The sequence below is a fragment of the Vipera berus genome (genome assembly GCF_964194415.1).
Source record: "Vipera berus genome assembly, chromosome: 9".
Taxonomy (NCBI): domain Eukaryota; kingdom Metazoa; phylum Chordata; class Lepidosauria; order Squamata; family Viperidae; genus Vipera; species Vipera berus.
The window spans coordinates 12,480,343-12,494,961 of NC_138212.1; the positions used below are offsets into that span (position 1 = coordinate 12,480,343).

The 14,619-nt window shown below is 42.8% G+C and overlaps 1 protein-coding gene across 4 annotated transcripts in view; it reads left to right on the forward strand.

Moving 5' to 3' along the window:
• Positions 1 to 14,619, forward strand: part of ASAP3 (ArfGAP with SH3 domain, ankyrin repeat and PH domain 3) — a 79,920-nt gene that overhangs the window by 27,298 nt on the left and 38,003 nt on the right. For all 4 annotated transcript variants that reach the window (XM_081334476.1, XM_081334479.1, XM_081334478.1 and 1 more), the window contains exons 5-7: positions 13 to 87; positions 6,679 to 6,728; positions 8,541 to 8,667. In XM_081334476.1, the coding sequence (XP_081190602.1) occupies positions 13 to 87; positions 6,679 to 6,728; positions 8,541 to 8,667 (252 nt within the window). The remainder of the gene's footprint in view (positions 1 to 12; positions 88 to 6,678; positions 6,729 to 8,540; positions 8,668 to 14,619) is intronic.

Consider the following 14,619-nt stretch of genomic DNA (forward strand, 5'->3'; position numbering starts at 1 on the left):
TGTCTTTTCCAGGTGCAGAATCTGAACAATATAGTCTCCTTTCCTCTGGACAATCTTTTGAAAGGGCAGCTGAAGGACACCCGGCTGGTAGGTTTGATTTTTTTCCCCCTCTTAAGGAATTGGGAATCATTTACACCAGAGGTCCCCAACCCCGGGTCCATGGATCAGTACTGGGCTACGGCATGCCAGCAACTGGTCCGCACAAACAAGCAAAGCCCCATTTGCGCTCGTGGAAAAACCTTCCTCCATAGAACTGGTCCCTGGTGCCCAAAAGGTTGAGGACCTCTGATTTACATAGAGAAATGCAGGCTTGGAATTGGGCAGACGTATATTTGAGAGAGAACTGGTGGCGCAGGCAAACTTTGCCCACAGCTAGGAGTTCGATCCTGAGGGGGGCCAAGGTTGACTCATCCTTCCATCCTTCCGAGGTCCATAAAACGGAGGACCCAGATTGTTGGGGGGCAATGTGCTGCCTGTGCCCAGAGAGGACTTTGCTATGGGGTGGTATATAAGCCTAAATGCTATTGCTATGCTAAATGGCATATTTTTGAGGTATCTTGGACCAAAGATGATTGGCTTAATGCTCTACTACCTAGTAGCTTTTGTGTGTGTGTGTGTGTGTGTGTGTGTGTGTGTGTGTTGGGAGATTGTCAAAAAAAGAGATGATGACTGCAATTGCATTATCAAAGTCCTGCTCCTCTTTATGTGCACTGTAATACACATATAAAAAAGGGCGGGGCTCCGGTCATGAGTTGCAGACACCATTTTGGCTTTTTTTGTTTCCTTCCCCAACATTCTCTCAAGATGCTTAACCCTTCTTGTGTTTCGTCATGAACTGAGATTACAGTGAGTCACCATGGGAGAAAACAACACAGGGAGTCCTTGACTTACAACAGTTCATTTGGTGACCATTCAAAGTTACAACGGCATTGTAAAAAAATGACTTATGTCCAATTTTCACACTTACAACCCTTGCGGCATCCCCGGGGTCACATGATCAAAATTGAGATGCTCGACAACTGACTCATATTTATGACGGTTGCAGTGCCCTGGGGTCATATGATCACTTTTTGACTAGCAAGGTCAATGGGGAAGCCAGATTCACTTAACAACCATGTTGCTAACTTATCAACTGCAGTGATTCACTTAACAACTGTGGCAAGAAAGGTGGTAAATTAAGGCAAAATTCATTTGATAACTGTCTCACTTAGGAACAGATTTTTTGAGTCCATTATGGTGGTAAGTTGAGGACTACCTGAACTGATAACCTTGGTTCATGCAAAGATTTATTGAACTCACTATGATGCTTTAATTTATGCAGCACATTGCATGGTAAACCCATGATTTGCAAACAGTAGCGTATGAGTTCCTGTGTTTTTTTGGCTTGTGGCTTAGCTTAGTTTAAAAAAAGTGCTATTCAGATAGTTCTTCAGTTCCTCTGATATCATGGAAAAGGAAGATCCTTTTTTTAAAAAAAACTTGGAAAATTAAATCACTGTAAAGAGGTCTCTGTCAGAGCATGCACAGTCTTATTGCGCTGAGGTCACCCAGGAGTAAATACAGCAAACAGTGGTTTGTAATTACATGGTGGTTTATATTACACTATCTACAATATACACTAGGAACAAAATACATACACATGGTGAAACAGCAAACTCCAATACACAGCAATTACAGGAGGAAACCACCAGAGAGAGAGAAAGACTCCAGAAAAGCCTTCCCTTTTATACTCAGACTCTTAAAGGCACAGACACAGACCCTGCTGAGTCATTCCTATTATTGCATCATCCACCTTATGTTACATTACATCATTACATAAGCTGTTTAGCCTTTAAATCATTATCCTGACAGTGTCCATTGAGCTGAACTGCACAAAACTATCATATCATGTTTAGTAAGACTTGCTGTCGTCTGCAATTCTGTGGGGGAATCAAACTCTGTTAAACTCCGTGGGACTTGCCTATATGCACGATTATTTATTTATGTTTTGATTTATGCATTTATATTCAGAAGCAGGTTGCAAGTGGCCATAGTAACTCTGGAGAATGTTTATTTATAGCTACCTCATTCCATACTGCAGCTTTGGAAATATCAGCAGGCTGCAAGTTTATTTCTTTAACCGGAATTTGGATTGAAGGGATGCATGACTTCTGATTTAGAAAGTGGCACCTTTGTAGGAACTGATATAAATTACTCAACCCATTTGCATGATTGCTTTGTATGTTAATTTGTGGAAAGATTGTTTTTTTCCCTGCTAGCAAAAATGCTTACAACACCTCTTGCAACATAAGATAGACCAAGAATAGAGGCTTATTTCAGGGTAATAGAAAATGCTAACTTTGCTCTACTCTAAGTTTTTGTTAACTTCCCATTCCATTCTGAGATTTTCCAGACTCAGAATTATTTCTTATCGGACAACCAGTAACTTGCTTTTTGCATTTCATTTCATTTCATTTCATTTCATTTCATTTCATTTCATTTCATTTCAAGCTTCTGCAGTTGCATAACACAGTTGCTCTATCTACAGAACCATGATTCTTTAGGGTTTGCACTATGGCTGTGTGCACACAGTTAAAAACCAAGCACAAATGTTCCGGGTTGTTCCTTTTCTTTTTTGTGTTTCTCTGCCTTCTCCTCCGATGCCTAATCCATTGTAAACTGGCTAAACAGGAAAACCAGCTTTGTTCTGTAAAACAGGCTCACTCAGTTTTCTGTTTTCTTTGCAGGCCCTTCTGTGGTGTTTTATTTTCTGGCAGAGGGAAAGATTTTTTCCCATTGCTACGGGCCATTTCTTTACATCAAATAGTTCCCTGTGTGCTGCATCTAAGGAACCCATTCTTTAGTAGCGCTGTGGGTTTTGTTTAGGGGGATGCCAACCAGTGAGACTTAACAGATCACAATGGGTTAAGCAAAGCAGGCTGGGTGGGGAATAGTAGATCTAAAAAGGCTGCTTACCTCACTACGGTACTTAAGAGGCAATACCTGAATGTGTTCCGCTGACCACCCCTTTTCCAGGAGTCTGCTGGCAGATGTCAGAGAGACCCGCGACCATTAAAGGAAATACTTTTTACTCAGTTCATAATTAAATTGCAGAATTCACTGCTGTCTGTTGTGATGAAGGCAGCCTGTTTTAAAAGGAGAGTGGGTAGATTCACGAAGTGTCAGGATATGGTGGCTGACGGCGTTAAAGGTTGCTTGTTAACTAGTGGGTTGTAATGGCTCAGCAATGTAAGATGTTGAGCTTGTCAGCTGGAGAGCTGACAGCCCAGGTTCGAGATCCAAACTCTGTGCAACGAGCTCCCTTTACTTGCCCCGGTTCCTGCCTACCTAGCAGTTTGAAATCATGCAAATGCAAGTAGATAAATAGATACCACTTCCGTGGGAAAGTAACAGGGTTCAGTGTGCCTTTGGCATACATAGCCACGCTGACCACATGACCACTGAAAATGTCTTTGGACAATGCTGAAATGGAGATGAGCACTGTGCCCTAAAGTCGGGCACAACTGGACAGGGAAATCTTTACCCTTTTGCTAACTAGTGAGTCAAGGGCAACTTGCTTTAATGCTGAATTCTGGGAAGTGACAGTGGAAGGGCTCTGTCTGTTTCTCTGTCTGTCTCTCATTCTCTTTTCTAAACCAGATTTATGAGCTTTTCAAATGCTCTAGCCCAGGGGTCCCCAACCCTTGGTCCGTGGACCAGTACCAGGCCACGGCATGCCAGCAGCTGGTCTGCACAAACAAGCAAGCCCCATCCGTGGGATGCAGGCAGCACACAAAACCACACACTCTCCGGTCCAGGGAAAAACCTTTCTCCACGGATCCGGTGCCTGGTGCCCAAAAGGTTGGCGACCTCTGCTCTAGCCAGTTTTAACCTGCCTGGTTTGTATGTCCTGAGAAAACGTGCTAGCAGTTCCCCACTTTGGGGTGGCAAAAGGGCTGGAAGTCGACCGGCCTTGTCTTCCTCTTGGTGTGCCTGTGTTGTAGAATGACTGCACCCTGGAGATTTGATTGCCTCCTACATTGTTGGCTTTTCGTGCATAATTAAAAACGGAATTATTTTGGAGAGCCTTAGATTTTGAAGTGCATGGGGGTGGGTAAGGTTGTTTCCAGGAGAGCCTGCAGTCAGTGTAGTCAAAACTGTCCAATAAATGGCTGCGAGAGTGTGATTGAAACTCTGTAATTTATGTGCAATGCATGTAAAAGAGATAAAGAGCTGTGAGAACGCTGTTATTGCTGTTCTGTTTGACTTCCTTGACTTTCTGTACCCTGAAGACAGCACTGGTTGCTTTGTTCTTTTCTTCTTTGATTTTTGATTTATAGTAAGTGGCCCATTCGTCTCTAATTGCTGGGGATACAAATCTGGTAGTCAATCTAATAATAATCCTAATGTTAATCTTACTCCAAATCCGAATCTAAATTCAATCTAAATGTAATATAATTTATCTATTGCATCAGATAAATGTAATAATAAATAAATGCATGCTATTCCCCACTGTGACAACCAGTTTGGTGTAATGGGTAAGGATTCAGGCTGGAAACTGGGAGACTGTGAGTTCTAATCCTGCTTTATGCATAAACAGACTGATGGCAAAAAATCTTGAATGGTACTTCGAAAATCTGTGCACTGACAACATTTCCATCTGTCGGTTACAAAAGGGCACATTGTTATTATTATTATTTATTAATAATTTATAAATAATAATTTATTTATTAATAATTTATGGATCCGCACATGCACTAGATCCTTGAGAAGAACTCAGTTGTATGGAGGCCAACACCAGCTAAAGAAACAGCAGGGGTGATTTCGCATTATTGTGGATATAACCAACAACAACAACAACAATAATAATAATAATACGACTTGCCTGTGTCCGAAAAGTTGTGAGAACATAGGGTGGAAAAAGTTGTCGAGAATGAGAGGGTGAAAATCCTGTGGGACTTCTGAATACAGACAGATCGCCATTTGGAACACAACACACCAGATATTGCAGTCATAGAGAACCGAAGCATACAGTTGATTGATATCGCTGTACCAGGAGATGCCAGAGTTGAAGAAAAAGAACTGGAAAAAATTATGAAATACCACGACCTGGCCATCGAAACTGCACGATTATGAATGAAACGTGTAACAGTGATACCCATTGTCATCGGGGCACTGGGAACTATGTCCAAAAACTTTGCAAAACACATCAAGAAATTGAAACTTCCTGCAATCACTCCAGCAAAGCTACAAAAACTGCGCTACTTGGAACATCTTACATTTTAAGGAGATACCTGGTTGATACCTAGGATGCTGGCAGCAACCCATGTCAACCATTAGTGCCAGTCAATTTGAGTGTTCAGTTGACTGAGTTTCATGTTTTATGAATAAAATTTATATAATAATCCCATTGTAGGTGAGACACAGAATGCTATACTGGATGGGCCATGGGCCTGATCCACCAAAGGGCATCTGATAAACCTTATAGCTGATTGATTTTTTTCCTTGGAAATATTTTCTAACCTGCCTTCTTGGTTGTTGAATGATCTTCTAGCTGACCCTAGCTGGTCTCGCAAAAGCTAAGCAGGGATGAATCTGGCTACTCCTTGGATGGGAGACCAAACTAAATGCCTTCCATCTGTAGATGGATGTAGCTTCATATTCAGAAATTGCACTCCAATTAAATAACACTTTATGCATTAGTGCTGTGCAATGCTTTGAAAGGTTTGACTCAGAAAGAGGTGTTTTGAAACCTGGGGCTGTGACTGTAGCAGCTGTGCATGACTCATTAAAGCAGTCACATCTCTTTCTGGGATTGTGCAAAAGATGCTGAGAACCAGAAAGAAATTCTCCCACCTCAGCACAAGCGGAACAAACAAAAGAAACACCTTTGGCCCTTTCTGTGATCAGCTCTTTATTATTATTATTATTATTCCTATCCATGCTTGACCTGAAAAATTCCTGCAATTTAAAATTAGGATAAATGCTTTGGTGGATACCATATTGGGGGGGGGGGGAAGTCAGTAAAGAAAAACGTGCAAGTTGCTTCCAGAGGAACGCCTAATTGAAGATAATCTCAACTGGGTATGTCTAGTTTAATGAAGAGAAGGACGAGGGGTGACATGATAGCAGTGTTCCAGTATCTCAGGGGCTGCCACAAAGAAGAAGGAGTCAAGCTATTCTCCAAAGCGCCTGAAGGCAGGACAAGAAGCAACGGATGGAAACTAATCAAGGAGAGAAGCAACCTAGAACTAAGGGGAAATTTCCTGACAGTTAGAACAATTAATCAGTGGAACAACCTGCCTCCAGAAGCTGTGAATGCTCCAACACTGGAAGTTTTTAAGGAATGACTGGACAGCCATTTGTCTGGAATGGTACAGGCTTTCTGGCCTGAGCATGGGGTTGGACTAGATGACCTCCAAGGTCCCTTCCAACTTTATTATTGTTATTGTTGTTATAAGGTAAGCCTGAAACGCTATATTGCTATGAAGATGCCTGAGAAACCCAGATTTCCAGCCTCCAGTCCCCATGGAGATGGTTCGAATATTGGCCCTCAGTGCAGGGAAACAGTATGTGTTTGCAGATTTTTGGGGTCAGGAGGAACTTTGCCCAGTGATAAGGGTGCTTGTGTGTTCGTGTTCTTAGCCTCCAGTGACTCTCTTGCTGATTCCTTCTGCTTTCTTCTCTTTCCCTGGGCAGGATTCCAGGAAGCAAATTGAAAAGGCTTGGAAGGATTACGAGACCAAAGTGTGAGTAACCAACCCCTGCTGCCTCTGGCAGGAGTGGGCTTCTCCCTCCATCTTCTCCTAAACAAAAGTGTTTTGTTGTGGACAAGCCACAAGGGAGCTTGTGAGATTTGGGTCAACCCGCCAACCAGAGTGTCCTTTATAACAGGGGTCCTCAACCTTGGCAACTTTAAGACTTGTGGACTTCAACTGCCAGAATTCCTCAGCCAGCAAAGCTGGCTGAGGAATTCTGGGAGTTGAAGTCCACAAGTCTTAAAGTTGTCAACTTTGGCGACTCCTGCTTTATAATGTGCCTCTGGGCTGTCCGGTATCTTTCTGGCTGTAGTGGTAAAGAGCTATGGATCCCAAAAGCAAAAAGTGCTTTGACGGGCACTTGGAGCTCACCTAATACCTGTCAATCACTTCTTAAAGCAGCTGCTTCTTTTTCTGAGATTGCAATGTTGTCTTCTGCAGCTGCAGGGCAATTCCTGGAGACACACTTTTTATTAAGAAGTTGTACCTCTGTGCCTAACAAATGCCACATATTTTCTCAGGATGGCACTGCAATTCTGGAAGACAGCCACGCAATCCTCATTCTTGCTGCAAGGAGTGGTTGAATGGGGTTTCCAAACTTGGCAACTTTAAGCCTTGTGGACTTCAACTCCCAGAACTCCTCCAAAGGAATTCTGGGAGTTGAAGTCCATGAGTCATAAAAGAGCCAAGATTGCCTACCCTTGGTCTAGGCCAGGGGTTTCCAAACTTGGCAACTTTAAGACTTGTGGACTTCAACTCCCAGAACTACTGCAGAGGAATTCTGGGAGTTGAAGTCCCACAAGTCTTAAAGTTGCCAATTTTGGAGACCCCTGGCCTAGGAGAATGCCCACAAAAGGGCACTCAGCTAACCATCTTTTTCTTTTTGAACCCAAATCAGTGCATAGCCGAAATTGAAGGCATCATTTCCATGCTGAACTTGGGATCTCGAAAATGAGCTGGGAAAAATATCTGCGTAAAGCCTGAGATATATACCGCAACTCAGTATGGACAATACGGGTGGGAGGACTGGCTTGGTATGGGCAGCTTCCTAGGTTCCTGATGAAATTGACTCTTTAAGGCGTACAGGCAGTCTTAGACTTGCAACCATTTATTTAGTGACCTTTTGAAATTACAATAACACTGAAAAAGTGACTTGCAACCGGCTTTCACATTTACATCTGTTGCAGCATCTCCACGGCCACGTGGTCAAAATTCAGGCACTCAGCAACCGCTGTGTATTTGTGATGGTTGCAGCATGCTGGGGTCATCTGATCACCATTTGTGATTTTCCCAGCCAGCTTCTGATGAACAAAGTCAATGGGGAAGGTGGATTCACTTAACAACTACACGATTCTCTTAACAACCATCGCAAAAATGGTCGTAAAACCGACTGTGACTTGTTTAACAACCCCCTTGCTCAGCAGTGGAAATTCTGGTCCTAATTGTGGTTGCAGGGCAAGGACTACCTATAAAAAGCTGGAATCTTCTTTGAGCTATAGAGCTCAGCAGAAGAATGCAGGTAATTGTTGCAAAATGCCTCAGCTTGAGGAAAAGCCTCCATTCCAAAAAGCCAGTTAGCAGCAGCTGCCAGTGTGTCTCGTGTTCTGGACTGAGCCAAGTAGATCACGGTGCGCCCTAGACCTAAGGCCTTTTCCCGTACTGCAACCTGTATTAAAATATGACCACGAGTACAGACAGATTGCAGCAACATCCACCTGTGGAATTCCCCGCACACCGTTCGTACCTCACAAATTATTCCGAATCTGTCCATCATGTTGCCGCTGGGATTCTCTGTTGCCTTAGAGCAAAGCTGGAGAAGGAGAAGGAGCGAGCCAAGATATCTGGAGTCATCCAGACTGAACCTTCAGCCACAGAAATCACGGAGGACCTGCAGAAGGAACGCCGTACTTTCCAGCTGCAGATGTGTGAGGTAAGAAATGGCTTCTTCTAAGCTGTGCCTTAATTTCCCTCTAAGGTGGGAAAAGAAACTTTTGGCCCAGCAAATAACTTCGTTGCCTTGGAATAAGCAACCCCTCTGCATGCTTACAGTCATCAACAAACTTGTTTAACACTTTGGTGACCCTGCAGTGATTTTTTTTTGTTCACACATAACAGCTGAGCTGTTAGCTATGGGAAGAAATTTTTCATTAGCCTGAATTTCCTCCCATTGTGTATGGCAGCCACATCCAGAAGTCAGGAGTCACACTTGGAGCAGAGCAGACAAGGCTGGCCCTACTCTGAGGCAGAGGGGATTGGCTGCCTCAAGTGGTGGGTTTTGGTGGTCATGAAAGAGTCAATGTGCAATTAATTAGTTATTTTAATTTTGCTTCCAGAGATGACTAGAGAAACTCTAGTATTCCAAGAGCTGTGGTGTTGCAGTGGTCAGAATGGTGGTTAGAATCACTGGAAATTTTTAAGAAGAGACTGGACAATCACCTGTCTGAGATGGTTGAGCAGGGGGCTGGACTAGAAGACCTCCAAGGTCCCTTCCAGATTCTATTCTATTCTATTCTATTCTATTCTATTCTATTCTATTCTATTCTATTCTATTCTATTCTATTCTATTCTATTCTATTCTATTCTATTCTATTCTATTCTATTCTATTCTATTCCATTCCATTCCATTCCACTCCACTCCACTCCACTCCACTCCACTCCACTCCACTCCACTCCACTCCATTTCCCATCCCATCCCATCCCATCCCATCCCATCCCATCCTTATTCTGCCGACTGCCAGCAGTTCAATTCTGACCAGCTCGAGATAAAAATGAGGACCCAGATTGTTGGGGGCTGACTTGCTAAACTGCTTAGAGAGGGCTTTAAAGAACTATGGAGTGGTATATCAGTCTAAGTGCTATATTGCTGTTTCTATTTTTGCCCTGAATGCTGATATAACTTCAGTAGGGTTGGAGTGTAGGTGAATCCTCAACTTGCAACCATTCATTTAGTGTCCATTCGAAGTTACAACCCCAGTGAAAAAGTGACTTAGGAGCAGTTCGTATGATCAAAATCTATCTTTATTACAGAAAGCAGCATAAGGAGGTCCAGGTACAAGGAATTTAAAAACATAAATCTACAAAAGTAATATTGCATAAAAAGCTAAAAAATATAAAACAAAAATCTTAACAAACAAACAAATCTAAAAAAAAAATCTAAAGGAGGAGTCTGAGAAACAAAAATCAGCAGGATGAAAAAGGGGGGAGGGGGAGGTTGGACTACATGCCCTACAAGGTCCCTTCCAATTCTGTTATTTGGTATAGGATGGAGATGAAATCAGGCTAATGGAAAATTGGCCTTCTTGGTTGGATAGAATTCAAACAGCTGGAAACATTTTCGGATTGCTGTGCATACACTCCATGCTTGCTCCTGGCATTCTCCCAATCCGTTGCATAAAGCCACAGTTTCCCAAAAGTGTATTAGCTCGTTTGATTGAATAGCTGAACCCAATATTTAGGGGACTGGGTCTTACAGCCAACACTGCTCGAGTTATTCCTTTTTTCCCCGCTGTGGCGTGACTTTCCCCATTGCAGTCTGCAAATCCTGTTTGCTTTGCAGAGCAAGATGACTTGTGTGTACTTATGGGGAGCACCTGATCTGTACGATTGCCAAAAAATGCCTTTGATATAGGCCAAGGAGCCTGTGTGTGAGAGTGTGTGTGTGTGTGTGTTGTAATAGGCTGAGTGTTTTGTATATTGTGCACATTAAGGCTACTTCCTGGTGGTTTACAAAACCTTGCTTGGGTCTATGCGTTGAGACTTGTTCAGCTTGCTGCCCAAGCTATTGCACACAAAATAGATTCATTACAGCACGTAGGTGCAGTTATTGTGAAAAGGGACTTGCTATATTTATATATTTGATCACAGTTTCTGGCTACAAGCAAGCCAAACCCCTTAGCTACAAAACATGATGAAGGAAGCAAGGTTCGTGTGCTCTTTTTCCAATATGCTTTACCTCCAGGAATTGGGGATTAAAGAATCTTGACAACTGGCTGTATTTCAGTTGCTTGGCAAATGACTCACCCTTATGACCGGTTGCAGTGTTCCACGGTCATATGACCATGATTTGCATTTTTTTTGCTAGTTTCCAGCAGAAAATGTCCATTTGCAAAAGGTTCACATTATGAACAGAGTAATTTGCTTAACGACTGCTGTAAAGAATGTTAAAAAAACTGGATCCGATCATGTGTTTTGATGTAAGTAATGTACTGGATTGGACTGTAATGACGTAAGACCAGAAATCCAGTCCCAATTGTGGTTGTAAGGTGAGGACTACAGATTGCCCTCGACTTACAACTGCAATCGAGCCCAAAATTTATGTTGCGAAGTGAAACATTTGTTAAGTGAATTTTGCCCCATTTTATAACCTCTCTTGCCACAGTTGTTAAGTGAATCACTGCAGTTGTTAAGTTAGTAACATGGTTGTTAAGTGAATCTGGTTTCCCCAATGATTTTGTTTGTCAGAAAGTCACAAAAGGGGATCACATGAACTCGGAACACTGCAACCATCATAAATACGAGTCAGTTGCCAAGAGGCTGAGTTTTGATCACATGGACCATGGTCGTACTGCAATGGCCATAAGTGTGAAAAATGGCCATAAGTCACTTTTTTCAATGCCATTGTAATTTTGAACAGTCACTAAATGAACTGTTGTAAGTCGAGGATTATCTGTATTTGTAGCAGCATGCTAGATCTGGAATTCTGGGAGTTGAAGTCCACACATCTTAAATTTGCTTAAGGTTGAAAAACACTGCACTACAGTGTTCATTGGGGCAAGAATACATGTCCCAGAGTACATGTGCAGCCCCTGAATTTCATATTGGAGAGAATCAGACTCAATGTCACCATGATATGAAAATGATGTTGAGACTCTGGAAAGAGTGCAGAGATTAAGGGTCCAGAGGCTAAGCCATATGATGAATGATTGAGGAAACGACCATGTTTCCCCAAAAATAAGACTGGGTCTTATATTAATTTTTGCTCCAAAAGACACATGAGGGCTTATTTTCCGGTTAGGTCTTATTTTCAGGGAAATACGGTACTAAATGCGTCGGTCTCGCTGATGATCTTAACTGGAGCTTATTTTGGAGGCGGGGCTTATATTACGAGCACCCTGAAAAATCATACTAGGTCTTATTTTCTGGGGGGAGGGGTCTTATTTTGGGGGAAACACGATAGATATGTCTACTCTAACAAAGAGAAGGACTAGGGGTAACTTGATAGCAGTCTTCCAGTATTTGAGGGGCTGTCACAGAGAACGCAGTGGCTCAGTGGGTTAGGGCGCTGAGCTTGTCGATCAGAAAGTTGGCAGTTTGGCGGGTCAAATCCCGAGTGCCGCGTAGCAGAGTGAGCGCCTGTTACTCGTCCCAGCTTCTGCCAACCTTGCAGTTCGAAAGCACGTAAAAATGCAAGTAGAAAAATAGGGACCACTACGGTGGGAAGGTAACAGCGTTCTGTGCGCCTTTGGCATCTAGTCATGCCGGCCATATGACCACGGAGATGTCCTCGGACAAGCGCTGGCTCTTCGGCTTTGAAATGGAGATGAGCACTGGCCCCTAGAGTCAGAAACGACTAGCACGCATGTGTGGGGGAACCTATAACTTTACCTTTACACAGAGAAACAACAGAAGAAAGGAAAAAGGGGAAATCTAAACTACTATATCTTTTATTTTTAATATGCCCCAGTTCTCTAAAGCAAGTTGGAAAATGTTTTGAAATACTTAAAGCAGTGAAAGCTATACGTTAGTTAATGGGCGAAGAAGAAGAAAAACAATTGCACTAGAGTTATGCAGACACTTAAAACTAGAACTGAATGCAAACAGCTTTTAAGAATTCTCCAATGAATTTATGAAAACGTCAAAGAAAATGTGAGAGAATTTTTGCGGTCTCCTTTTAATAAGAAGGGATCTGAATTGGAAAAAAATCTCTCTTTGAGGCAGAAATACCTGATTTCAAGCCTGAAAAAGACTCTTTCGATCATTTTAGAAGAGTTTCAGGTTCAAAATGCTATAAAATCAGCTTAAAACTCCTCCAGAATAATTAAAACACCCTATTTTGCACAGAGTGAAACAGAGCGATTGGTGCTCCAAGTAGGGTGTTTGGAATTCAAAACATTTTGCCCTCCCTATTGACAAAAGAATGACATAGTCAATGCCGAAATATCTTAGCTGAAAGGACCTTCTCTTTAATGTAGTCTTCTGATATGCCCACATCAGCATCTGCCACATTCAAACCTACCACCCTGTGGGAAGTTTCCACAATGTCTTGCTGTAGGAAGTGGGCAATTTCCATTTCCCAGAATGCCGTTCATGATGCATTGTGGAAAGCACAAAATGGTGGTTTCAGTAACTGTGGGAGGAAGAGCCTCTTATACAGGTTCCGCACAATTCTGAAGGTGCTCCCTGTTTTTAGAAAGCATAATTTATGAGTGGGATATGTTTAGTAGTAGTCCTTCATGTGAGAAGAGCTTATTAACATGATTATCAGAGCAAGCTGGGGGCTTGATGGCTCAGTGTTTAAAGATCCTGAGCTGTTCAACTGGAAAGCTGGTAGCCCAGTTTTGAGACCCAAGCGCCACACGATGGGGCGAGCTCCTGTTACTTGTGTCCACCTAGCAGTTTGAAAGCATGCAAATGCAAGTAGATAAATAGGTACCACTTTGGTGAGAAAGTAACAGTGTTTCGTGCGCCTTGGCATATAGCCATGCTGGCCACATAACCATGAAAGTGGAAGTGGTTGGAAGTGGCCACATAACCATGGAAGTGGTTTCCTAACCAAGTGTCCTAAACCTTTGTCTTTACCTTTACCTTTATCACAGCAAGTGACAAATAGTTGGATGCAGTTTTCAGATGTGTTTTTGTGATAAAGGTTTATAGTGTTCATCATAGAAAGGGGGGATATTCCACCCCAATTCTCATCGCAGTACTGTTTGCCTGATACAGATTTAATGGATGTTTTGGCTTTAAAGAGGTACTCAGTCTGCCAAGGTAAGGGATCCAACTTTGTACAGAAGTAAAAGAGTTGTGACTGCTAGGGAAGCGTTGGCAGGAGTTGGGCGTTCCAGATAGGGTTAAAAAGTTTTGTGATGCCAGGCGGGTGGTGATTTCCATTTGTGTATGTGTGTGTGTGTTTTCCTTCTTCTGGGTTCTATGGAAGGATTGGGGCTGGGCCAGAGTGTGAGTCATCTCTTTGAATAGCTTCACTGTTAAATAAATAACAGCACATGGAAGCACTCAAGGATTCACTTGCAACTAGCAGAACAGATAGGGGAACTCAGAGGAGATCAGCATCTCTCTTGGAGTCTGGCATTTGTTCCTCTCTCTCTGGGAATAGCCTTCCACTACTAATCTAGTACATCAGCACCTGGAAGTTGTAGCTCAGCCAATCTGGGAAGGCTGTGTGCTGAGTGATCTATCTCATAGGGCTAATTCCTCCAGACAGCTTTGCCTGTAAAAATCAGAGGATAATAGTTCAATCTTGGATTGTTTTGTTCATGTCATCAGCTTTTCCCAGCCATTTACCCCTCCAGATCTGACTGAGCAAGAATTGCCAGCCTACACATGTTTGCAAAAAAGGTCTGGTTCCCCAAATATACCAGTCCCCAGATGATTTTCCCCCCCTCTCCTGTTCAATCACATTTAATTCTCGGAGACTGCCTGGACACCTTGGGAAGTTTTTCCCCAGAAGTGGTTTGCCTCCTTTCTAGGGCTGAGTGAAAGGGCTTGGCCTAAGGTCCCTCAGCTGACCTCATGCCTATGATGGAGCTAGAACTCATAAGCTCCTAGTTTCTAGCCTGATGTCTTAACCACTACGCTGAACTGGCTGTCTCTCTCCCAAATGATTAGATCTGGCCAACTCAGGTAAAGGACTTAGATGAGTGCAAAG